The sequence below is a fragment of the Ceratotherium simum genome, chromosome 10, assembly GCF_057802395.1.
Source record: "Ceratotherium simum simum isolate JZ-2026a chromosome 10, ASM5780239v1, whole genome shotgun sequence".
Lineage (NCBI taxonomy): Eukaryota > Metazoa > Chordata > Mammalia > Perissodactyla > Rhinocerotidae > Ceratotherium > Ceratotherium simum.
In genome coordinates this window covers 40,236,761-40,263,627 of record NC_141909.1, presented here as the reverse complement: position 1 = coordinate 40,263,627, position 26,867 = coordinate 40,236,761, and the positions used below count along the sequence as shown (strand labels likewise).

Sequence of the window (26,867 nt, the reverse complement as noted above, 5' to 3'; positions counted from 1 at the left end):
ATGGGAGCCTTCAATATTTTGTAGTTAAAACATTTTTATTAAAACTTTTGGTAAGGTATGGAAAAATCTTTTCACTTCAGAGACATTTCATATAGCAAAATGTATATGATTGTATATTAGATTTGTTGTGTATATTCATTGCATCTAATTTTCTTATTCTGATCACAGACTAAGCATATCTTTTCTGGGAGTATTTTTCGGAGATAAAAGTGGTTGTAATTAAATGGACAAAAATCACACACTACATATAATGTTGGGCCACTCCATTGAACCAATTCTTGATATTTGTGAAAAATGATTTATGTATTTGACGAGAAAAATTACTTACACCAGCTTGAGTCTCATAGTTGTTTTCTGCTTCCCTTTTCATTCACTTTCTTGAAATTCTGAATGTGCAAAAGCTAGGAATTCGTGTCTATTTGCCTTTTCTACCACATCACTGCAGAAAAACCATTACAGAATTTTCACTCCACTAGTGTAATGTTGTCCAGTTCCATTAATCCTCTCATGTCATTACTCAGCTGCCTAGAAGTGATGTCAATTAATCCATAACCGTGGAGGTAGAAAACAAAGCACATGCTGGAAAGCTTCTGCTCTCCTCAAGGCAGAAATTTCCATTGCTAAGACTATTAAATTTGGCTTTTGTAATGTCCATTTGGGTAGAGACTACCTGTCACAATCATAACCAATAGGCATAATGTCACCACAAATTATTACCAACACCCAGAATGTCAATGCAAAATTAATTTAGTCTTTCATATAGCCTTGTCTGTTTAGTCCCTAGATAAAGGAGACCTCCAGGTATATTTTAAGTCATCCAGAAAGCTAACTCAACACATTAGGTTAGGCCACTAACTTCTGCATGCCAGGATTCCAAACTCCAAATGGCAACTCTATCAAGACTGTAACCTATTGTGAAACCAAAACAGTTTGGCACTCTTCTACCTGAATCTGAAGGCAGCAAACTGCTGCCTTCTCAGCACTCTGTGGCTTAAGTTCTTGACAGTAGCAAAGCAATGATTCATTTCACTGTAAAGGATGTATACATTCACACTAAGTTAAGACATTTCCAGCCTCTTCACCACTCTCTCAGAATGTTAGAAACTAAATAATAGAACTTCAAATATTCTTTAACTAATTCCTTCTTAATCTTTAAAAGTTAAATGAAAATAAACAAGGTTTCATAAGCTACAAATATCCCTAAATTGGGTAACAAATTTATTGAAAATTTAAAGACAATCACTCACTGTATCTACATCTAGAACTCCACCATTATGGTTAACAGACTTATTATATTTTAATGCCATTCTATATATCAAAGACTCATCTACAATTACCTCAATTATAGTATGGTTAACAAGTTTGTGATTTCTTTTTCAAATGATCATCTTAAATTTGGCATATTCCTGATCCTTTTGGCATTAATATTACTATTCTAAGAGGTAATTGAAAAAAAAAACAAACAAAACATGCTTTAAACAATACCATGAATTACTAGAATCCATTGCCTAAGTGAGTGGATCTGTAAAAGTGATACCGGGTAAGTCATTTCCATCAAAAAGTATCATTTAAAAAAATTACCTCTCAAAAAATGACTCTTAAACAAATATACTGACAAAAATTATTCCTCACATCCACATCACAAATTCATTTCTACCCTTGCATGTGTTATTGAGTTCAAAGTCAACTTGCCTGTTTGTCTTTGAGTTAATATCTAAGAATTATGCTTTTCTAATATCTTACCTTAATAATTTAAACTAAGAAAATCTTGCCACTCTAGCTCATTGACAAATTAACAGGTGAACTTAGCTTTCTTATATTAATGGTTGATGTAAAAGTACGCCCTCGCCAAATTCTTCTTGTCTAATTAACAACATAAAATCTACTTTCGGTCAACATGTTCAATTCTGCTCTTTAAGTAGAATAATTGAAATTTTTCTGCCTCTTAAAGCTTATTTGTAAGTGTCATCAAGAAAAAGTTGCTGCCTCCAAATCAAACTAAGCTTTAAATAATAACTGGGTTCCCACAATCAAAACGTAAGCAACGCAAGCTTCAAAACTGTAGGTTTTTGGAGTTATAAGTCAATCTGCTTATCTCATATCAAGAAACTCTTTTTGAAAGAGCAGATGTTTTTTATTCTCTTGGAATGTGACAGAATTTATGTTTTAAATAAGAATAGCATTCATGAAAGTGATCCAATGATCTGCACACACTACATACAATGCGAAAAACGTAAACATGTTGTTCCAAGAATCAATTTCCTTTGCCAAGTGGAATAGCGAAAGCTGTGCATCCATAACTCTCAGCTATCTCATTTTAACCTTCAAACGCACCTCAAATTAAAACTGCAACTTTCTCACCTAGAAGTTTTATTCAAATGCATCCATTATAATAATCCATGATAAACAAATTTTATTTGACTAGATGGCTGAAATAGTTCTCTCCAGTTCTCAGATTTAAGGGGGATCTTGAAAGTCCAACATGTGGTTGAAAGTGTTTACGACCTATTGTTAGAGTTTTCAGCAAGGAGGCATTAAGAAGCCAGTTATAAAACCTGGTGTATTTATAGAACTGTATAAAATTACTGGATAATTTTTGTGATTGTGGATGATAAAACTGGAAAACCTAGTCTAGGAAAAGGGCTAAAATTTTATAAACAATAATAAAATAACTTATTACACACATATTTCTAAATAGAGGTGAAGATGTGTTCTGCCAGTGTATTACAGATAAGTTGGGAGAAGGCCCATGCTGATCTTAACCGGCAAGTTTGTGCAGAGGTGGATGGCACTTCTGACTTATTTAGGAACAGAGGCTGGAATAAAAATTAAAAAAAAAAAAAAGGAAAGCATCATTCTAGTCTAGTGGAGAAGAGAGATCTTTTTGCTATCATTATAGTTTGACCCTCCCCTCTTCTAGATCCCTTCTTCTCCAATACAAGTAGTTTTAAAAAAAAGATAATCACAAAATTCTTGTTCTATTTTGAAATGAGCAAAATACTGTAATTCATTACTAAAACCCACTGTTTGTGAAAAGTACCCAGAATCCTACTGCCTAAAAGATACATTTAAAAATGCAGGGCCGGCCCTGTGGCTTGGTGGTTAAGTGCGCGCGCTGCGATGCTGGTGGCCCGGGTTCGGATCCCGGGTGCGCATCGAGGCACCGCTTCTCCGTTCATCCTGAGGCCGAGTCCCACATACAGCAACTAGAAGGATGTGCAGCTACGACATACAACTATCCACTGGGGCTTTGGGGGGAAAAAAATAAAATAAATAAAATCTTAAAAAAAAAAAAAAATAAAAAAATAAAAATGCTATTACTACTCTCACTACGTACTGTCTGTGAGTGTTCATTGTACACTGGAAAGAACCACACACTCCTCAGGAAGGTTGTATCATCATGCCACGTGCTCAGTGGCAGAATTTAGACACTAAAGGAATTAAAAACAAAATATGTTAAATTAGACTTCAGCTATCCTTTATCACCTTTACACAAAGAATTTATTTTTGGCACAATTGACTCTTGGTGATGCACCACAATTTTATTTTTTTAAATAAAAGTTCAGTCATAGAGGCAGTAATTGCTTAGCAACCACGAGTAAAGCATCTGGTGTAACACTGCTAGGGTTCAAGTCCTGGGCTACTCTCCACTTACAGGAACGGTGACCTTAAGCAAATCATTTAACTTCTCCTTAGCTGTAAAAGAGGGACATTAATAATAGCACCTAACTCACAAGGTCATTGTTCCTATATGGAGCTAATACATGTAAAGGGCTGAAAAGAATGCCAGGCACACAGTGAGCACTCCAGTAAATGCTGGCTATTGTCATTATCTGGTGTTGGTAATCAGTTTCAAAGCATTGCAAACTAAGTTTCTAGAAATAAAGAGATAACAGTGCCAAAGTGAATATTGTGATCTTCTGTTTACAGAGCCCCAAATATCTTCTGTTTCTCCTGAGAAATTGTTTATTTAGCTGAATTACTGTGGTTTATTTTGGGCAGTTTCTTTTATATATGTTTAAAAGCATGTTAACATATTTTAGTAGTAAAGTAATGACTAATCATGTTAAAGTACCCAATAATTAGTTTCAATCTCAATAATATACTATTAAGATTAATGACTTTATTCTTTTTAACATTAGCTTTTCCCCTATATAGACTACTCTAACTCTATTATGGTTATCTAATGTTGTTTTTGTCCAAATTCCTAATGAATTTATTTCTTTTCCAGGCAAAACTTTCGAAGGCACAATCTACACAAGTTCATTAATCTACAAGCAAATAATTCCAAATCAGATGCCAATGGACATCATCTCTTTTATAATAGAGAACTGATTTGATTAATCTTATAGTGTGATTCCCTGTATAGTCCCCAGAAAGCTCCCAAAACTCACAGGGTTTTAAGTCTAGGCCGGTCCAGCTTCTCAGCTTGCCAGAGACAGCTTAGATCTCATTCCATCAATTGCTGCCCCAAATTACTAAAGCGCCTATTATGCAAAAATCATAGGGTATTCATTTGACACTGATCTATTTTTTTTTTGTTTTATATTACTTTCAGATTCCTTATAATTTGCTGTCACCTGCATTACTAACATTAAATGGTTTTGGGATTTTATTTTGAATAACCTTCAAATCACCTTTACCCGTGGAATGAACATGTAGAAAATATATCATGTCCATACAGCCATACGGTTAAGGAAGGTGTCTTTGTTGCTGCACATTCAGAATATGAACACTGGATGAGGTTGCTTCAGATGAAAAACAAAAAAAAGTGTCTTGTGGCCAACATGTTGTATTTCTGGAACTACACCTCCTCCATCTATGTCAACTTCCCAAACTTGCAAAGTAACTCCTAAACCCACCCACCTACAACGTAAAATAGTCTTTTTGTAATATCTCCATCAAAAACAGATAGAATTAAGTTTTCCTAAAGTTTTTATAAGATGAAAAAGCACAGGGCAGTAAGTAGTGATAAATGCAAACATATTTTGAGATTCAGAAATCATTGAGATATTAGAAGATTAAGCATTCCTAGGCTACTGCCAAGGTTTCAGAACCATCCTATAGAGCTCTGTTTCTGCAGTGTTCTGGAGAGAATGTGGTAGGCTCTGCTATGGCAAAACATAGTTCTAATTTACGTTTTTGTAAGCAAATAGCTCTTGTTGTTTGACATTCAGGTGGTATGTTTGGGGGCTACTTCAGGTAATTTGTAATTTAGTCTTTTTAATCTCAAACTTGATTTTCCTTCAGCAATTGATTGACAGTTCTGATTATTTACATTATTTCTTCAACTTTATTTTGTCTTGGAATGAACAGGCTGCCAATAAAATCAATGAGCATTATTAGATTTAATTAGCTTTTCTAAGACTTATCCTGATAAATGATACCATCAATCAAAATTACTACTGTTTGACTTTTTAAAATTATATTTACATATTATCCCACAACCATGTGTAATTCTCCAATATTCACAAAAGTTGAAAAACTCAGTTCATCTTAATGCCTTACTATAGACAAAAATCAAACATAATTAGAGTAATATTACTGATAAAAATATGATAGCTAAATCCTATTTTAAGTAGATAGCTTTCCAATCACACTATAAATACCAAAAATTTGCTTGAGATTTTATAGTCCTTCTGTTTTGTGATTTCTGATTTAGGAGGAAAACATTAATTTTCTAGTTCAGAAGGGGAAAATTAATCAGGCAAAGACCTCAAAGAAGAGAAAGGCAATGCTCTGTTATCGACACTAATGCAGAGAGTAATAACAGAGATAATACAAACAATGGGAATATTGCAAATCATTCATTGTCGGGAGACACTGAACCATATGATTTACTTTGTAATTGCTTTTCTTGAGCCAATGTTAACACTGATTTGCACTGTTTGAACATATATCAACTGATGATAAAAAGAAGTAGGCCAGACGAACGTCGAGTGGTAAGAGGCAACTTGCCAAAGAGTGATGTTTCCCTAAGTAATTAACAAAAGCTGTAGTTCAATTTTTAATAATAGAAATGGAAAAATGGCCGAATCCAATGATCTAATTTTCAGAGGAGAAAATTGAATTCTCAAGATGCTAAGTGAAATTTTAGCAAACTATAAATGGTTTTGAATAGATATTATTGTTGCCAAAAATTAGAAAGTAATGTGTCTCAAAGTTTTGAAAATGGGAAAATCTAAGTATTTATTTTAATAAAGCTTACTGGTTATTTTCTTTGGTAAAGCAATGCATAGTGACTTATAAAAATCATAATAAGAAAGGAAGTAAAACTGTAAAAATACCAAATTTACTGTCATTGTGAGTAATGGTGAGATTGCCACATTTCTAATTTTATGTAGAAATTGGTTACTATAGACAGGGTAACATTCATATGATTTCCACGTCAACCTTTACTTAAATGTATCTATTATACAAAGCTTAATCTTTCCTGTTCCTTGGTTCTAAAAAAGCTTGCCAAACTGTGTACATTTTCACATTATTGAAAAGTGGATTACATTTACTTACGTGATTGGTAATATCAATAAATTTATGATTTCCCAAAAAATTGTTTAGATTTTAATCAATATATTTAATTAACAAGTGATATTACACATTTTATTTCTGAGGTCTACATAGTTTACCAAGTTTCAATTTTGTAGTTCATTTACATTATAGTAATTACTTGGAGATAGTTGCCTAAGCATCCACAGAAAAGTTGGAAAGACCTTTTCGGAGTTAGGCAACAACATGATGGTTATCACTGAAGCCTAACTGCAATTAAAATATACATTTGCTGGCAGCAAAAATTTATCTTAAAAATATATTTGCATAAAAATGGGCAGGTGAGATATTAAATGCATTGTTTTCCAAAAAAAACAAAGATTTTTGCTTCAATATTATGTTAAAATTTTGAAATGACCTGCTCATATAAACATTCATCCATATGTAAATTAACATTTTAGAAATGATTAAGTATGTTAAAAATAACATAGTCTGTCTTGCTTAAAATGTAAAGCCCAATTATGACATTTTTTCTTTCATTAAAGGAAATCAACTTTTCGGGATATGAATATTTCTCAATTTAAGAAAAATTATATACAATAAAGGTCTCTATTTTCAATGTTTATGTCATTGCACTGATTCCTTGAAATATTGTGATAAATATTCATAAGAAAATAGACTTGCCCAAATCAGAACCATCTGGAGGTAAAAGTCAATCAAATCAAACATTTATTCTACCCAGAGTTTAACATCTATGTTCCATGTCTATGTTAAGATTATGTTTTTTCGAAGAGTGACGGATGAATATTCTTTTCCAGAATATCATGACTCAAAATACCCCTTTCAAAATGGATCCCTAGATAAGTGGCATTCCATCTTCAGAGAACACTGTCTTTTTTAACTTGGGTTATTACTCAATATTATCAATGTGTGCCATGTTTTTAAAGTGATTTTTAATATAGCAAATATGCTAATCTCATATAGTTACAAAAATGAAATTTTACTTGCACTATATTTTATTAACACCTTTGCCTGTAGAAGAAGTGTGGTTTTAAGGATGAAAAAGTATATTTCCCCCTAAATTAACCAAAAGATAAATTTAAACTTGGCATCCTTATAATTAGAGTAATAGATCTTAGAATTTTATTACCCTACTGAAAGATCAAGTCTCCAGCACTAGTTTAAAAAAAGAGAGACTTCAAAAATATATTTCAGGGAAATGATGACATCAATTTAAAACTGAGAGGGAACTCATATTTTTAAAATAAAGGAATTCCAAGGAAAAAAGTATCATGTTTAAAACCTACTGGAATCTTTTAAAGCAAAGACAATGTCTTATTCATTTTTTAAAAAATTCCCATTGTCTAATGCTGTCCTTATGTCACAGCAGTTACTCAATAGATGTCTGTTGAATAAGAGAACTAATGAAAAATAAAAAAAGATTAATTTGTGTATCTATCAGTGGATCATATCACAGGTCATTGGCAGCAGAAAAATTTCATTATAAATCAGAGAATTACAAAGTATATACATTTAAAACTTTAGGATATAATTCTGGAATAAGTTTTAACATCCATTAAGGAAAACATAACATGGTTAAGTAGCCTAGTGATCAGGCTGGATATTATCTAGTTGTTAGGCTTACACCCAAATAAGATAAGTGTTCATGAGGCAGAAAAAGTCCTTCACATTGCTAAATGAGAAAACCAAGTGAACCCTGTTCACGTAGGGAAAGATGTGAGAGGTGCAGTACAGGAAATATAATTCTCTTCATAGAATGAGTATTTGGTCATTGTCTGAACTAGAATTTGCATCGTCTTCCTCAAATGCACAATCACTTCTCCATTATAAGAGTTAATAGAGGATATCACTGATATGGACAACATAAGATGGTGGCCATCTTAATTTACATTTAGCTATCTACAGTATATATGCATATGTACTTGATGTCACGAGAAGCCTACAGATTTCAAATAAAACAATGAATCCAAATTCTCAAAGCCTGATTCTTGCCGTTTAAAATATGTTCCATACCCTCATTTTGCCTGATTATCTCCATGTATGCCCCCGTGTTGTGATTAAGTAGAATTTATGGATCATCTACTATAAGCCATGCTATAATCTTTACAACAACTCCATGAAGTCTGATACTCACAGCAATATCCACACTATGTCCCACCCTGCCTAGTATCCCAATACTATAAGATGGATATCATAGCATAAAACAAGCAGTAGTCTAAAGGAAACCATGCCACTTTGCCATGTTTTATCTGTCTGATTAAATTTTTCCAGGAATGAAGAATGAGTTTTCCTGTCATTGTTTGATTTTTTTTAAGGTCCTTTCTTCTTACTGAGCCACTGTCTATATTTGAAATTAGAAGTGAACCAAAAGGCCAATCTAAAAACAATGGAATTGCACTGAGAGAGTAGTAAAGGTCAGGAAGAAATTAAAAATTTAACTTCTACAATCTAAGTCACAATGAGACCAATTGAAATTTGACTATATCTACTTATTTAGTTGATAAAGTTAATTGAAATAGTAGCAAAATCCCCCCTACATTCTACTCCAAATCCAAATCATTAACTTTCTCTTGATGATTTCAGGTATTCCAACATAAGGCAATGATTTTGGCGCCAGGATATTGAGAAAAAGTGTTTTTAAGATAGTGTCATATTATGTTATATTTTTATTGGTTGGGTCTCATTTATGTTATTATGTCATCCACATACTCAAACATTATAAAGTTATATATTCATAAAGTAAAAATTTATCTTAAAATTATTTTAAAATAAGAAAAATCATTAAAAACATTATTGGTTATTATGATTCTGGCACACATTTGATGAATCCCAAACATATGATCCATGTACTCCAAGGCATTTTAACTAGTTTGATTACACCATACATGCCATTACTTCAACAGAGATGCTTTCTGGTCTATGGAATAATTGGAAGCAAAAACCAGCAGGTTTCAAATGGCTCCAGCTGTGTTAAGTACTGACTGTGAAACAGATTCAGTCTCTTATGTTGTTTTGTAACAGGAATGATGTATAAGGTGAAAATCCCCAGACGGGTGAGTTCCTATGGGTAATCGACGGGGAAGTAAATTAACAACAAATACTAAAAGAAGTAGAACAATTTTAAAACACAACATGCAAATGAAAATGGTGAAATGCTCAAAATGAAAAATGAAGCAATTATACAAATGTGAAACAATAGAGACTAAGATCAAAAGAAAACATAACATCCTATCTGCTGGACTCTGAGGCTGTTACAAAGATCAACTTTTCAGAAATCCTAAATAACCCAAAAACAGTGTTTTAAACCAAAAGCAGATTAACAGAGATAACTTGCTTATTAAAAAGATATAATAAAACTCAGATTCAAAAAGCAAAACTAAAAGAGCACACAGTAAGTGAAATCAGGCACCTCTGTCAGTGGCAAACCCGGTGTCCTTGAACAAAAGAGGTGGGAAAAAAACGTAGCTTTTTTTTCTGAGTCTGCCTACCATGGGCCAGACATTTACAGGTACCCATGTACCTGCTCACTTAATCTCATAACAACCTTGTGGGTTAGGCACGATTACATCTATTTACAGACGAGGAAAGCAAGGACCAGTACACTTGAATGATGTGCCCAATGTCACACGGGCTTTGTAAGTTTTTAAGTAGCAGTTCATCAAGTCATTTTTCTTACTCCAAATATCAAACTACTTCTTGGGTCTCAGGTGTTTTTTTGCCATCTAGAAAAAGAATTAAATAGGCCAAATAATCTCAAAGGTCCATTTGAGTCTTGAGAAACTATTCTATGAGTTCTATTAGACACTAAATTTACCTTTCTAAAATTAATATAGTAGCTAGACACTGTTTCAGTCACCACTCAATTATTATTTTGCTTCTTTTTATAGAATTCATACGTGATTCTAGGGTGTTGTCTGGATGGCTCAAAAGTCTATTAAGGGAACTTTAATGCGAGACTTTTTTTCCTCCAAGACTTGTCTCTATCGAGCAGGTAGCAATGTTAATCTATTGATCACTATGTTTAGAAGTTATCACTCAATAATCTACGTATTCAAAGGTTTAAAAAAAATTTTGGATGTGGAGGCTTGAAAGAGATGGAATCTGATCCCGTATATTTGGTTCACCTTTTCCCTTCCCCTTATATCCTAACATGAAAAAAGATGTTATGATGGGCAGACATAGTGGTGTGGAAGAAATGAGGGAGAAAATGGAAACCACAGATATCTCTGATTAAATGATAGAAGAGTATATTTACGTACATCAGAATCAGCAGTTTTCTAATTCTCTGCTTCTTTCTCTGATCTATATGCAGAAATCATTAGTGAGTCAAGACACTAATAGATGATACAGAGGTATTAATTATATTCCCCCATTAAAAAAATCAAACTGGCAAAATGCAAAGTCTAAGAATGCCTACACTTGCTCATCTATAAGACTAGGTTAGGTTAGGTGAATCTTCACTGTACCTCCAGAAATATGGAAGAGTGCAAGGGAGGTCGTCATTTCTTGTATTGGAGAGCATGGGGACTCCTCAGCCACAAACCGTTCTTAAACCTAATTAGAGGTTTTGTCATCATCTGTTGTAGAGGAAAATACAGACGGCAGCTGAAACCAGACATTCAGAATGCTCTCCATATACACTTTATTCATCTGGCCTCTGTCACAGCAATAGATCCAGATGAGCTTTTGTGTGTCATATGCCTACCATATTTAATATAATCTTATGATCTAGAGTTAGTTTACTGGGAGGTAACTCATGAAGAACAATTTTTGGTGCAATGAGTTGCCTTGGAATATGGGTTTATTTTTTATACGTGGGCTGCAATCTTTTCTAACAAAAATAATGTCCCTAATAAAAAAAAAGTTTCAAACTTATATCTGGCCTAAAAACAGTGTTTTACAAGTAAAAGTAGACTACATATGAGGAAGAAATACCAGTGTAGAGGTAGGGCTCTGGAAATAAAAGCCTCTGGCTTTAGCCCTGTGACTTGAAAAAAGCACTTATATTTCTGACTCTCATTTTCTATGTAACTTGAATAAGAATGATAAGGTTTTCTTTAAATTGTTGTCATTGAGATTAAATCGATGGAAATATTATACATATATAAAGCATGCTTCCAATATCAGTTGATTTCTCAGGTAAGGTTAACATTTATTGATATTTACTAAATTCACTCTTCTAGACAATGTTATAGGTTTACTCTTGGAAATACAAAGGTAAGTAAGACATAGTCTTGTACTTTGAGGGTCTTTCTTATATTCTCCGTAATTATTATGCTTTAAGTTATGACATATCAGAATTTGATTTGACTGAGTTGCCATTTGAGACTGAAGATCATGAGGAACCAGAGTCATGTTTTGAACAATCCTGAATATACGCCTGGGGTTGACACTGTATCTGCTGGAGAGGATGCACAGCCCTGCCAATAACAGATGGTCCTGCAGGAATAGTTTAAACCCTGAGGAGTGTTGCTCCCAGTATCATCCAAAAGTCAATAACCCCTAGCTAAAGCAGAATTTAAGTGTCTAAAACAGAGACTTTAGGTGTCAAAATGATTTTGCTTAATTATTACCATGTTTAAAAATCAATCAATGAATTCAACATATTTTGCCATTACTGCTTGGCAGAAGATTTTTTGCTGTCAAGACCAAGAACGAAAATGAGTTCATGTCAAACTAAAATATCCTAAAGATTGTGTCTGTTTTTACTATGCTTTAATGTAATTTTAATACTCATTTCAATTTTGCAGCAAAAAAGAATTTTCCATAAAAATTCTCACATCTTTTTTATAATGGAAATTTGATTGGACTGGGAATGCATTAAAACATTATTGATCCATATAGCTAAAATTTAATGTTATTTTTTAACTTTGAAAATGATATCGCTAAAAAAACTCAATTTTAAAAATTGCAAAGGAAAAACATAAATGGAGATTTGCTATTTCTAGGAAGAAAAGACACACTGTGGGTGTTTTATTTGACACTCTATGGATGTTTCTTGAGCCAAATTTTTTTTTTTTTTTGAGGGAAGGTATGCAGAAATAATTGGGTCATTAAAAATCTATCAAGAAACTAATAAAGGAGATGTATATTAAGTAATATAAATAAATATAGTCCACCTAGTGAACGACAAGAAATGAAGCAAAGAAAAGTTGCCAACCCAGGTGTGTTCACAGCTGAAAACAGGGAAGGCTATTGTGACCCTAGGCTTCCAACATGAAAATCGGTTCAATGACAAGAATATATGACACAGGAGGACAGCAACTCACAACTCAGAACTCACTCCATTTTGTCTCCATTTGTCACTCCCACCTTCTACAAAAGTTTCCTGCAGAATCCTATGTTGCTGTGTATTTGAAAGTCCTCAGCATGCAGCTGCTCTCACACAGAGGCACAGATTGGTTGCATCCTCTGAATCCAAAAAAGCACCAGTATTTTTTTTCTCAAGAAAAGATCTACTAGGGAACTACTGTCAGCAGAAGACATTTTCTTCCTCTAAAAGATACAGCTTCATTTTATATTTCCTTCTGTGTTTCCATTCTTCTCCTTGTTGAGGTTTGTTTAATGTGAAAAAACCTCATTCACTGAATTGTGGTTGCTATTGTCTTACACAAAAATTGTTTTGTTCTCAAAATCAATCATCTGTGATGATTCTCAGCAAGTCCACTGTACCTACTGTGGACTGCACATGGATTATATACTTTTTCTAGTAGGCAAAAATATAGGATTTGTGAAATCATTAAAAAATATGCATGGCCATTTCCACCGATTTATAGCTAACAGAGCCAAAGACACTAAGCTTTAAAGAACCGGGAGACATTTTACTGAACACTGTCAGGAAGGTAAATATATTGAAACCATGTATGTCTGGAATGAAATGCTGTGCTACAAATACACACTATTTACAAATGGAGCAAAGACGACTTCTAAAAATACACTTTGAGAAATGATTCAATAGCAATTCCTACGAGGATCAAAGTACTCACTTAGTAGCCAGCCCTCTTCATTATAGTAATGCTATAGCTTTATAGATACCTAGGGTTTTAATCTGATTTACATTTAGAGGAGAGTCTACACACACAATGGAGAGTTTCTTCTCAAGACAGATGAAGGTCAGATCATAGGCGTCAGAGGTACCACAGGTAAGTGTGAGCAGGCCTGCATCGTCTACCTGGAATAACTAGAATCATCAAAGAGTAAATCTGTCCATTCTAAAGCACGTCTTTGAGATTTTTATTCTTTCAGGCACATCCAATGTTCCTGCATTTGAAAAAAATAGGCAAGACTAATTTCCTAGGCTATAAATCACTCTAATGTGGAGGGAAATGTGCTAGCTAGTTGTATTACAAAGCCTTTACTTCATATTTAATAGGCACCTGCAATACCAGCATTATACAAAGCTCTCTACTTTGCAAATCTTTAAAACCCCACTTAATTTTCAGCACTGATTTCCTGCAATCTAAGAGCTTATGAAGGGTTCACTGTGTTCATACAGATCTATGCAAAATGTGCCAGAACTTCCCTGTCTGTGATGGCATTCATTTGGAGGTGAATCCCAAATTTCTATCACTGGCGTGCTTATTTCCGACTAAAATAAATATTCTTGGAATGAAAGCTGAAGATTAGGAAGACAAAAAGGGAGGCAAAGTAACTAGCACCGGGAGAGATATATGCAAATATCAGCTCAATGACAATTCTTCATACCATTTACAACTGAAGCTTAAAGACCCAAATACTCTGCAATCCATCAGTTTCTCAATATCCTGGAAGGGATTAGAGTATTTCTTAATCAACTGCTAACAGACTGAAAGAGGCCAGAGACTGGATATTAACAAAGCACTGTAATACTAAAATGTAGACATCGTCAGAAAAAAGACAAACTATGGAAGAATGTTAAAATAGAAGATATTATACAAACATAGTAAAATTGACCAAATTTTCATTCTTTCCTGCAGCCTAATAATTAAAAATCTACATAAATTAATGAGTGGTGAGGCGTAGTAGACTCCTTTCTAGAAAGGATAACTTCATATATTTTCTCAAGGAATTCCAGAATAATTAGCGTAAAATGACTAGAAAGAATCAATCAAATATGCCTTAAAGATCTTGCCTGTCCTTGTATCTTCACAACTGCCAGCTATAGAGGTGGTCCCAAGTCCATTCTTTTTAAATGTGATATGTGCTTATGGCACTGTAATCAATCAAACTGTTAAACATCGAGGGAAAATATTTTCACATGCCATTTAAATAATGGATAAGTATGTAAAAACAAATCCCTAATGAATGACTTCGAGTTTTGAATGTCTTAAACTTATATATTATGGCTCAGAAAAGTTTACTGATTCTGCCACTATTCTTGTCTATAGGAGCCAAAGTGTCTGTAGGACAAAAATATGAGTGAGAAAGATTAAATATGGGTTGTTTTCTCAGTTTATTCCTGCCATCACTCTATATTAAGGAAGGGTAGTTAAACTTATTTAGGAATTTCACATTTTAATGAATCTTGGCTTAGGGAAAAAAGAATATAAATCAAAACCAAAATGTCAATCATGGTAATATATCTTTCTTGTTGTATGTTTCTGATGACTGACAGCCCTACAGGTTTGTATCAAACAAAGGCAAAAAGCATGTGTTCCTTTCAAATGAAATGTTTGACAGATTTAACAGCTATCTGAAATAACTGATGAAATCTTAAACAGTGGAGTATATCTCCTAATGTACATGAGAGATTATATTTCTACATTTGGATTTGCTTCTGTGATCTGATGCAGATCTTGGGGGTGCTAACTATTAAAAAGGCTATAACACATTAGCATTATTAGTTACTGAACATGACTCCTAGGCCTCCAGATATTGAAAACTTGAGAGCAAACCACTGACTTGCATTTTCAAATTCTCACTAATGCCTGGCCTGTGATTAGAGTCATATTTCAATAAACCTGATATAAAATTTAGGGCTCTGGCATGTAATAAATTCTGGAAAATATATTAAACCTAACTCTGCCTGTTGAGAAAGCCAAAATTTAAAAATCCACAGTAAGTAATTCTTACTTAATTTCCAACTATGTTAAATATATAAGATATTAACTGATTTGTTAATATTAGTGAGAGTAATTTATAGTTTTAATAAAGGATCCCTGTCAAGAAAACACCAGACTAAATTCAGAGAAAGCTTACTCCAAGGATTTTAAGTAAAAGTGCTAAACAATCCACCAGACTCACATTTTTGTTTTTTTCTTTTTTAACTATACACAAGTTAAGAGTTCGACTCTGATAAAGTCAAACTGAGAAAGTACTGAAAAAGAGCAATATAGTTGGCATGGCCTGGAATCCTGTAAACAACCAAACAACCTAGTCTGGTATAACTGGACCAACACAACCACCGTAGCTTTTAGCATTTGTTGGATTTCCGCATTCCCCCCAACCAAAAAATTTTGGAAATCAAAAAAAAAATCTATATAATAAAATAAAAGTAATTATAGGAACAGAGTTTACGAGAAAACGTGATTTAAAGGTGTCACTTTCATACCTCGGTACTGTCGCGTAAAATAATGTAATGTGAAAAATAATTCATTAAGATGCCACTTCTAATATTTGGAGTGTTAATTTACACACATCTCATGTATTTCAATAAGAAAATGAAACTTTGAGAGTTCAAATAAGTTCACAATTGTTATGAGGAAATCTGATTTTAGATTTGAGGTTTTGCATTAAATCCAAATTCTCTCTATTTTACTATATCACATATCATAATTTAATTTGTGCTATTATGAGAAGATAAATTATAGCTTGAAATATTTAACTAATAAGACTATGCATACACTATAAGAATATAACATTATTACAAGTACAATATTTGCAAGGTAACTTTAATGATGCCAAAGCCTATTGTGTGACACTATGAGGATGACTCATCTGAAAGTAAGGGAACATCAGTTTACAGTGTTTCTATATATAGAATTAATTGCAGCAAAATTTAGAAAATAAGATAATAGAATATTTTAACTACAGAAATTATTTTCTCTATGTTAACAAATGTTCAGGAATCAGCAGACATGTCTATGTTTAATACAGCAGCAACTTTTTATTTTTACCTCCTTAAGGTTATTAGCAATGAATGCTAAGATGTACCTTGAATTTTATAGCTTAGGTGTATCAACCTGAAAAAAAGTCATCAAATATTTGTCCTACAAACCCAAGAGGAAAGAGAACCAATTTGAATGGATGGCCCATTCTCATTTCAAATTCTTGAAACAGTATCTAAGGAGTCTGGGTATCTTCTACCTCATAAATTGACTTCATGACCATAAACTGACTTCACAATCATAGAACACTTAGCCAAAGGGAAGAGATAGAAATAAAAATCACAACTGATAACATTTTAAATATAATTTGCATTTTGGGGAGCAATTTTTCTCCACATGCCACCTGTGTTTAACTGTCACCTTATACTCCAAAACCTAGTAGTTTAAAATATCTTAAAGTTTCTGTCAGCCTCACATTAGTTAATATTTTCTCCCTTCACTTTCAACTGTATTTTTCTTTCTCACTATTCTAAATAGCAATTCTATAACTGTCTTGCTCATTTTACACGACATAGCATTTCAGTAGTGGTTGTAGTGGGATTACTCAAAAATGAAAAGTAATCATAAATGTAATATAGTGTCTATAAATGATTGGGAATATAAGCAATTCCCTTTATATTGTAAAAGTACATGTATACACTGGAGTACAGCATGGATCACATTTTCAACGTATAATTTCTTCAATATACACACAAATGTATATATGAGCAAATACTCTAGACTGTGAAAAGTTAAAGGATGTTTAAGCTCTAAAATGAGCATTGCATTTAAAAATTAAACATGACTGTTTACCCAGAACCAAAGTCTAGTACAACTATCACAGATTGTTTTACTACTGGAAGAAGTTGTCAAATGTAAATAGGTCACTTTTTTTTTCTTTAACATTTTCATTTACACCCCCACAAAAAGCACACTGGGGCCAAGAAAATTAATTCCCTAAATGTTGTCAACTGGGTTGGGAAACAGCAATAAACAGCTTACTATAAAGCCTCCAGCTACAATAAAACGGCTGTCAATAAGTGAGCTGTGAGTTGGACTGTGCAAAAACAGGTCCTCTGGAAATGATAATCTGAAAGGGAAAGGAGCTGACATTTATTGTTCTGAGATGCCGAGGCAGTGGTTCTCAAAGTGTGGACCCTGGACTAGCAGCATCAGCATCACTTAGGATCTTGTCAGCAATGTGAATTTTCAGGCTCGACTCCAGTGGTAGCAGATGAGAACCTCTGGGAGTGGGGCCCAACAACCCATATCTTAAGAAACCCTCTGGGTGATTCTGAGACACCTTAAAATTTGAGAACTTATTATCATATTTTAAAAATCACATCCATTAAGAATATTTTTTCCTTTTAGAGAAAATACCCCGATGAGCTTATCATTTAAAGCCTTACTGGTACTGGTTATGTTGCCATACTCTTAACTATATAACAGTGAAATTTACTTATTTATGAATAAATACCAAGACATGATGTTGCTTTAAAAAAAAGGAAATTTCACTCAATCTGTGAATGTTAAGGATACTTCCAAAAATTCATAAAAAATAATTTGTGGAAAATTCAGTGACAGACTTGTTATATTCAAGGAAAATGAAAGCTTAGTAAAATAGAGTGGATGAGGAACGTGGTTTACAATTGCTTCATAACGTTCTTTGCAGGGGCACACAAGGAAAACAGCAGGGGGAAGAAAGTCAGACAAAATAAGAATCAATGCACTACGAGCAAACTCATGGGGTAAAAGTCAGACATCACGTTTTCATTGTATAGACAGTACAAATTAATGATATTTAACTTTGGTAACCCTCCACTCAAGAATCTTGCATTTTACCCACACATCAACTAGCACCATAAAGTGAAAAGATGTCCTTGTAAACAGCAATCCGTGCCCACTCAACTAAAAATCTTCACAGATTATATGTTAGTTTACAAATTCCTTTGAAAGCTGTTGTTGTAATAAAGTCTATTTTTTCAAAATTGTGCAGTGTCAGGAGCACATTTTGTAGAAAAGCCACTAGTTGAAGGAGCTAAAAACAGAATTTTGACTTTTTAGCTTAACTAGAACATCTTCAGATAACAATCATATATTTCAGTGAAAAAACAATAAAAGGGTTGTATTCATAGAAAATATGCCTCTTTTATACTAAAACTGTACATATTGTTACCACCATCACCTCTTTTTACTTCCAATATTCTTTTTCTCCAACATCGCAATTTTTCTGTCTCAGCATGAAAACTTCTAAAAGGTATAAGCAAAGCCATTTCAATAGCTCTTTATCATAATAGTGAATTATAGCTACATTTGAACATCGAAATGCCTACAAGAAGTGCACAGTGACACATGGTCTCAAGGAATGTCTAAAATGCACTTTAGTTCCAGTTAGAGAATTACTCAGCATCCTAGTTCAAAGATTACATCATACAAACAAATGTTCTTATGACTGACTAAGCCTCAACAAATGATCTTTTGCATACTTTGCTGAAATGCTCTTAACATTTATGTCACTGTACTATATATAGTTTCAACTTTTGAGGAGAAGTCAGAAAAAGTGGGTCTGCACATCGCTACTAATACCCACCACACTTATTTGAAAAGAAAGATAATGTGGAAGAATATCAGTATGTTTCTTTGGAAAATAAATTTCAGATTTTATAAGAAAAGTTTTAAATCATGTTAGTTTTTTCAAGATATTATGCAAATCATAAAATATAATCAGTACATTGTGAGTGACATTCACATTAAGAGTAACTAATAAAAAAGGCCATTTTCTTTCTTTTCATTAAATAGAAACTTCATATTTAAATCCATTTAGTTTCATACATTACTTTTCTTACCATGATTAACTATTTACCAACTTTTACAAACCTTTACTAAGCTTGGAAATTTTCAAAATTTTTAAATCAACCTCTTTTAAAGCTGATGAAGTTAACATGAAAATAAATTGTTCCAACTTCAACTTACGTCTAATAACATCATATTCTCCTCTACAACTTCTAGACTGACTTATTTTAATTCCTTTCATTCTGTGCATTCAAACTCTAAATATATGTGCTTTTGAAATATCCAAGATATTTAATCTTTTACTTTAAGAAATGGAGACTTTAGTTGTAATGTTCTGGGAGTACCTATGTGATTCATTGTCAAAATTATTTTTATAAATATCTTATTACCACAAAGTCTTAAAGTCACTCCAGAGCAATAAACACTAGATGATGAGAAGGAGATAGAGTTTCAATAAGACTTTCTCCCCCCACCCAACCCTCCATAAAAAGAAGAAAGGAAAAGAAAAACTCTTGAGTTTTCAAACACTATTCAACAACTGTCAATACTATCCTGCAAACTTATTTTGCTTTACTTGATTTTCTGAAATCTATATGTTCCTTATTTTTAACAAATTCAGATGGGTCATCACCATAGGTGGACTCAATACCAACAAAGATAGAACTTAGACTACGAAATCCTAGGAAGTTGGTGTGGTGAGAGCTAGTCACAAAAGAGCAAGCAAATGAACTTAAACAGTTGCTCCAGAGCAACTATCATTAAATAAAAGGTATCTTTGGCTATAGTACCAGCTTGATCCTTCCCTCCCCCATCTCCTTGCTACTGCAGGATTGGCACCTAGCCAGCACAAGCGACATGATACCCTAGTGCCATCTACAGGATATTATTGACACTCAACTTCCGTGGCAACAGACAAGCACCAGTGAAATAAATTAGACAGCGCTGCATTTAAATCTTTATTAACAAGGAATTATTAGACCTAAGAAAAACTAATTCTGGATTTGGCTGAAATATGAGTTGCTCAGCCTCTTAATCCCTCTTCATATGGCATATTTCACGGTTTAGTATGAGTTATGACAGATCACTTATGCATTACTAAGATGAGAGAATATTTACAATGGATTCATTCTTTTCTCTATAAATCAGTTATATCAGGGAGAAAGCATTCCTTCTATTTTTTTTCTTTTCTTTTTTTTCTTTTTGGAAGAGTACTTTGGCCATTGTGGACAATCTGCAAACCTCTCTGTTCAATACCCAATCTACTATATTACAATAAAATCATCTGAAATCAAAGAGAAGACTTCCTATATGGCTTAGTTGCAATCTATCAACAATCATGTGCTTCACAACTGATGTACATTTCATACTCTACTATCTTGTTTAGAGACTAAAAAAAAATTAACCCCTTTAGCAACCACAGCTCTGACATCATTATAGTCAGACCTTCAAACGTCACTTAAAACTTGAGATTTGAAGGTGACTTTCGAGATCAAAAGGTAATGTGAAAATCTGGAAGCAGTCAATTTGGAAACCCCAGGAGCAGAATTTGGCATATCAGAACAGGTTTTCTTCTTCAGCAAACATTATCTTGGGACATTTTTGAATAATTTCCTCTTTTCATCTTTTGCCATTTGAAGGAAACTGGGAGGTTAAATAATTCTCAGAACTCAGAAATTTCAAAGCTGTTCTAAAAATTCTTGACTGAGCCCCAGAGGAATAGAAAAAGGGGTCAAGTTTTTTTTCCCTCTTTATAACTAAGCTAAAGTTAGACCAAAACAATAGACACACTGGCGCGTTAATACTGGTTGACTGGGCACTTGTATGCAGTACTTATAGACCAGTAAAAGTGCTCGTTTACCTGTCTGGTGTGTAAGGGGCCCTTTGTCTTGAAGCCTCCTTGGGAACTGCACTCTGAGGCACTGAAGTGATCTGAACTAGTGGAAGAGCGTTTGGAAAGGGTGTCGCAACCCCCGACAAAGGTGTTGTCCAAAGGGAGTTCCTGAATCACGTGATGCTTTTTCACGGAAACTGGAGTGTCCGGTTTAAGATGAAAAGCAGGCTGTGGAGAAGCAGATTTGTAGTGCTTGGCCAGGTCAGGGCTGTTAGGTTTGAAGGTTGTGGGTGGTGCCGGGCCCCAGTCAAATCTTCCTATACTTTGCTCCTCCAGCTCAGCTGGCAGGCTTATTGTCCCATTGATAGGCTCGTGAACTGCATCATCGGGTTTGGACTCTTCAATTGTAACAAAGTTCAAAAGAGAGCTCTTGGGAGACTTTCTTTTCTTCCTTTTCTTTTTCTTGTTTTGTTTGTTCTCTTGGTTTGGGGACATCCATTCAGCACCTTGCTTGCTCCTCTGAGCTGCTTTGAACCTTGATGCATGGCGACAACGCACCAGAACAGTGACGAAGATCACGACTATGACCACCATGGCGCCGGCGACGATGGCGATCATGATGGTGAGATAGTCCTCATTTTGATAGGGTTGGCTACTATCCCCTATGTTCCTGTCCAATGGGGTCTCCATAGTCCTGCGAATCAAGTCATAGATATAGGAGGCATTTCCAGCAGTGTCATTAACATAAAGAAAAACAAGCACAAGTGTGTGCAAAGACTTAGGGTATCCCAAGTCACTTATGTTGACCACCAAACGGTGCAAGCCCACATCAGTAGGTGCCGGTTTTTCCTCCAGAGTAATGTTACCTGTGACAGGATCAATCCTAAACAAGCCTTTGTTGTTCCCACTCACAATTGTGTACTTAAGTTCAGCATTCATCCCAGTGTCAATATCCACTGCAAAAACTTCTGCTACCACGGAGCCAGGAATGGCTGAGAGGGGCACCAACTTAAAAGAAGTGTTAGAAGGTGGAGAAATGACAACTGGGCTATTGTCATTGACGTCCATGACATTGATAGTTACTTTTGCAGTAGAGGAACGAGGTGGTTGTCCTCCATCAGTGGCTTTGACATCAAAAGTGTAAGAACTCTGCTGCTCTCTATCAAATGAGACATTTGACTTTATGACTCCAGAATAGGGATCCAACACAAAATTATCATTGTCGTTTAGAATGGAAAGAGTCACCGCTTTATTCTCTCCAGCATCTGCATCTGTCACTGTGATTACCCCCACAGTACTATACTTTGGCAGATTCTCAGACACAAAAAATTGAAAATGATTATGAGTAAACTTGGGGCTATTGTCATTCTCATCCAGAACGGTGACTATCACAGCTGCTTGGCTTTGGAGGGGAGGTGTCCCGTTGTCCCGGGCAGTTACTGTAAAAATGAATCGTTCTTGTTCTTCTCTGTCAAAGACTCTGGAGGCTGTCAAAACTCCTGTCTTTCGGTCCAGATCAAAGAAGGAGGCATTCGGTCCAAGCTGATAAACAATGTCTGCATTTTTCCCACTGTCTTCATCTGTGGCACTAATAGTTGTTAAGTATAACCCACGTCGGTTGTTTTCAGAAACTGACAGCTCAATTACAGGCTGGTTGAAAATTGGTGGGTTGTCATTTTCGTCCTCAAGCTTAACCCTTACCAGGGCAGTCTGATTTAAACTGGGCTTCCCAGAATCAGAGGCAACAATTTTAAAGCTGAATTCTTTGGTGCCCTCATAGTCCAGCAAAGAAGAGGTCTCTAACAAGTATTGGTTGTCGTATACAGCCTTCAAATGAAATGGGACCTCTCTTTCAATAAAACAGATCACTTTGCCATTCACATCCGTGTCCTTATCTGAAACTGTAATTAGGGCAATCTTTGTATTGACAGGATCTTTCTCAGATAAATACACTGTGCCATTGATGGGACTTATAATGTACCTGAGGTCTATGTTTGGAGGGTTATCATTTACATCAGTGACATTGATGGTAACCGTTGCTCGAGCGGGAGTGGAGCTGCCATCGCTAGCCAGCACTGTCACTTTGTGAATGGCTGTCTCCTCTCGATCTAAGGACCTCTGAACTGTAATCAGCCCAGTAGTATTATTTAAAGCAAAGAGTCTTTTGGTTGCAGGGGCGACCTGGGCACCAAAAATGTACCGGATTTCAGCATTACTGCCTATATCTGCATCAGTGGCATGGAGCTGAATTACAGAGGTGCCTACAGGAGCATTCTCTGGAATATGCACCTCCACTTGACCCTCTTTAAATACTGGCCTGTTGTCATTTACATCACTTACTGTGACCTGCAGTATGGCTGTGCTGGATTTCTGTGGAGTGCCTCCATCCTCTACTTTGATTTTCATCACATAGGTATCTTTCTGTTCTCTGTCCAAGTTTTGCTGAACAATCAATTGCGGCCACTTCTCTCCCTCCGGAGTTTCCACGATATCCAGTCCAAAAACACTCTGCCCATTTAACAATTCATAATGCTGTACACCATTGAAGCCTGTGTCAGGATCTGTAGCTGATGGAATTGGAAAGCGGCTGTTGATCAAAGTGTTTTCTGGAATGGAAATATTGATGACAGGAGATGGAAACATGGGGGCATTATCATTGGTATCCTTAACAATTATTTTTATTTTGATCAGCCTGAAAAAATCATTGGGGAGGATCACCACCTCAAGTTCAAAGAAACACTCATTCTCCTCAGCATAAGAGGCTCCAGCACAGAGTTTTTCTCTGTCTATTCTATTGGAGGTTGTGAAAATTTCCCCAGTGCTACTGGAGACTTTCACCAAAGGGGCATCCCCAGCTTTAGAAACCAGTCTGTAGACAAGGCTGGCGCTGGTCCCTGTGGCAGCATTGATGTGAGAAATGTTCAGATCCTTTGGTATGTTTCCTATGGGCACATTTTCAGGCAATTCCTCTCTAATAGTGTAAATAAGTTCTTGAGCTATTGCGGAATCCAGCCTTAAACAGGCAATCAGAGCAGCCAACAGGTAAAAATCCCTCAGGTCCATGATAATGTATTTATTTTCTTTTCCTGGATTTTAGCGTTTAAAGGTTTCCACTGAGGAATGATGCACGAACTGCAAGAGGAAGTGTGCATGGACTGGAGGACGCATTACCTCTCATCGCTTATTTGGAGACAGCCACTGTCAACACAATCGTATAGACAATATTATTCTTCAGTAAACAAAAACACACAGTCACAAAATATCACAACACATTTTCCACTGCATATTAGTAAACATGGCAGTTTGCTCTGCTACTGTTTGCAAGTTAACTCTGTGGATAAAGAACACTAAATATCCCCTGCTTGTTGCATTTGCCCAGAGAAAATGAAATTCTCTACTTTTGAATTAAGGACAGCTGCTATTTTTACCTGTCTTCACCCACACTGTTTTTCAGGATACTGTTTAATTCGAAACATGCATTCTTGTTCTCCTCTTCCCCTCCCCCGTCTTACCCGCCTCCTGGCTTCTAACCCACCTCCCTCAGTTTTTTTAGGTGCAAGTGAAAAACAGTAAGTATTTAGCTACGGTTCTTGCTAATTGCTTTGTCACATGTCAAATGTGATGTGTTTTCTTCTCTGCCACACTGAGTCATCTCTTTCTTCTACAAAGACTATCTTTTTCTTTCCTCCCAGTCCTTCAACTGCCTTCTAGTACAATCTTACTGGGAAACAAGCTCACGGAAATGCTGCTGCAGCATCAGAGGCAATAGTCACCGGCCACTACACATGCTCATCGCCTAAAAACACAATACCAAGACTTCAGATCTCTTCCCCAGACCTTGCTCTCACTTCTCCATATTGTCAAATTATCCCCATTAGAATTAATAAATACCTTAAAACTTTTAAAAATGTAGAATAATATATGATTCCTTATACTAGAGGTGGAAGAGAGTGTCAAGACGTAAATGAAACGCAGCTAACATTTCCATGTAACAGCACAATATTTTCGACTGAGTATAAAAGAGAAAAAAAAAATGCAGTTGCTTAACCCTGATCTCTGGTTAAAATATAAGTAACATCTCCCACACATAAATACTGCAAACCAATAATGCAGGTAAAAAGGTTTCTGCTTAGATGCTCCTCTAACTGCAATTTAAATGGGTGCAAGGCTCCAGGCAGCTTCCTACTTGAGTAGAACTGGTCAGTTCCCAAGCTCTAATCTTATCTGCATTAGGCTGCACGGTAGCTGATGCCCGCGATTAGTTCCGGCAGAGTGATGCAGGTAGGGATGCAGATACAGCCGAGTAGGTGAGCTCTGCCCCAACCGTCTGCCCAATTACAAACATCCCTCGTCTCCACTGAGGACATATCCAAACACAGAATTTACAATTGTGCATGCAAAACTTTACACTTACGTTAGTTGCCTCAACCTTTCCCCTTTCCCGGTATGCTGCAGTTAGGAATGATTTGTTCCAACACATAGAAAGCCATGCATCTGGTAGCACCAGTTTGGGGAGAAATCAGAAGCAGCAAAACGTTTCCTCCTTGTAAAATGTGTTGCTTCGGGCTGGCAAATTAGCAACTCCAGAGAACAAATTCACAGATTTGTCGTTAGTCATTCTCTCCACATTTCGTCTCTATTACCCACGGGGTCTGGGATCTTCTGGTATTTAACACACACACAACATCCAGTTGCACTTCTTCAGTTCAGGGGTATTTTCCACAGCGTCAAGCATATCATTTCCCTCCGATGTTAATACTGCTTAAGTCTCTAACTTCTTGTAGGAAACGTCAGAGTTGGGGTGATGGTGATTCTCTGGCTGCTCTCCTGGGTGACAGTTGCCCAAAAAATTCCTAATTGGTTATCTCTTGCGTGCTTCAGAGACTCTAAGGCGCTCCTTCCTCTCTTGCGTGCTCTCCTTCTCTCTCTTCTCCTCTGCCCCTCTCTCCTTCTCCCTCTCCTTTCCTCTCTCTGAACTGAATTTCTTGATATAACTCTCAATAAGCCCAGAGGGAGGGCGTGACGGCATAGGCCCCGCCCCCGGCCCCTGATTGGCCCGCATCTTGCGGTGCGGGCGGCCGCAGCCGGGCACGAGGGAGGGGGCGCGGAACAAGGCGCAGACTGTCTCCCAGCCTCCCCTCCTCAGCGCCCCCACGGCTGCCGTGAAAACCCGGAGAAGTGATCCTGGCCTCGGGAGAGCCGGCTTCCAGGAGGCGCACTGAGCATGCTCAGCAGGGTCCGGCCCGGAGGGAAGCGCCGGCTGTCCCCGGGCCCGCGCGGACCGGTCTCTCGCAGGCGGGAGCGGGGCCGGCGGCTCGGGGCCGCGCGGGGCAGCGCACTGCCGAGCCCCGGCAGTCAGGCGAGCTGGGGCGGCGCGGGAGGCCAGCGAGGCGTGCGGGCGCGGATCTAGGGAGCCTCGGGCGCGGCGGAGGGCGGATGGGGGACGCCGAGGCGGCTCATCTCTGGGCGCACGTTTCGCGCGCTTCTCTTTGCTAAATGGAGGGGCCAAAATGCAAAGATCAGAGAGTCATCCCAGGGTCCGAGGCGCGAGGCGCATTGTGGCTTCTCCGAGGGGAGCACGGGCCAGCAGATTCCCGGAGCGCGTTAAACGGACAACACGCCCGGTGCTGCAACTGCAGGCTTTTGCTGCCAGGGACATTGGCGAGAAGGGC

At 36.2% G+C, this 26,867-nt stretch overlaps 1 protein-coding gene across 1 annotated transcript; it reads right to left on the bottom strand.

Moving 5' to 3' along the window:
• Positions 1-20,307: 20,307 nt before the first annotated feature.
• PCDH9 (protocadherin 9) lies at positions 20,308-26,136 on the bottom strand. Its single transcript, XM_087435995.1, has 2 exons — positions 25,610-26,136; positions 20,308-24,393 (listed from the first exon to the last, which is right to left on the bottom strand). The coding sequence occupies exon 2, from the start codon at positions 24,256-24,258 to the stop codon at positions 21,160-21,162; it is 3,099 nt and encodes a 1,032-aa protein (XP_087292121.1). The 5' UTR covers positions 24,259-24,393; positions 25,610-26,136; the 3' UTR covers positions 20,308-21,159.
• Positions 26,137-26,867: the final 731 nt, after the last annotated feature.

Coding starts and splice junctions, on each gene's coding strand:
- PCDH9 (XM_087435995.1), bottom strand. CDS start 24,258: ATGGACCTGAGGGATTTTTACCTGTTGGCTGCTCTGATTGCCTGTTTA.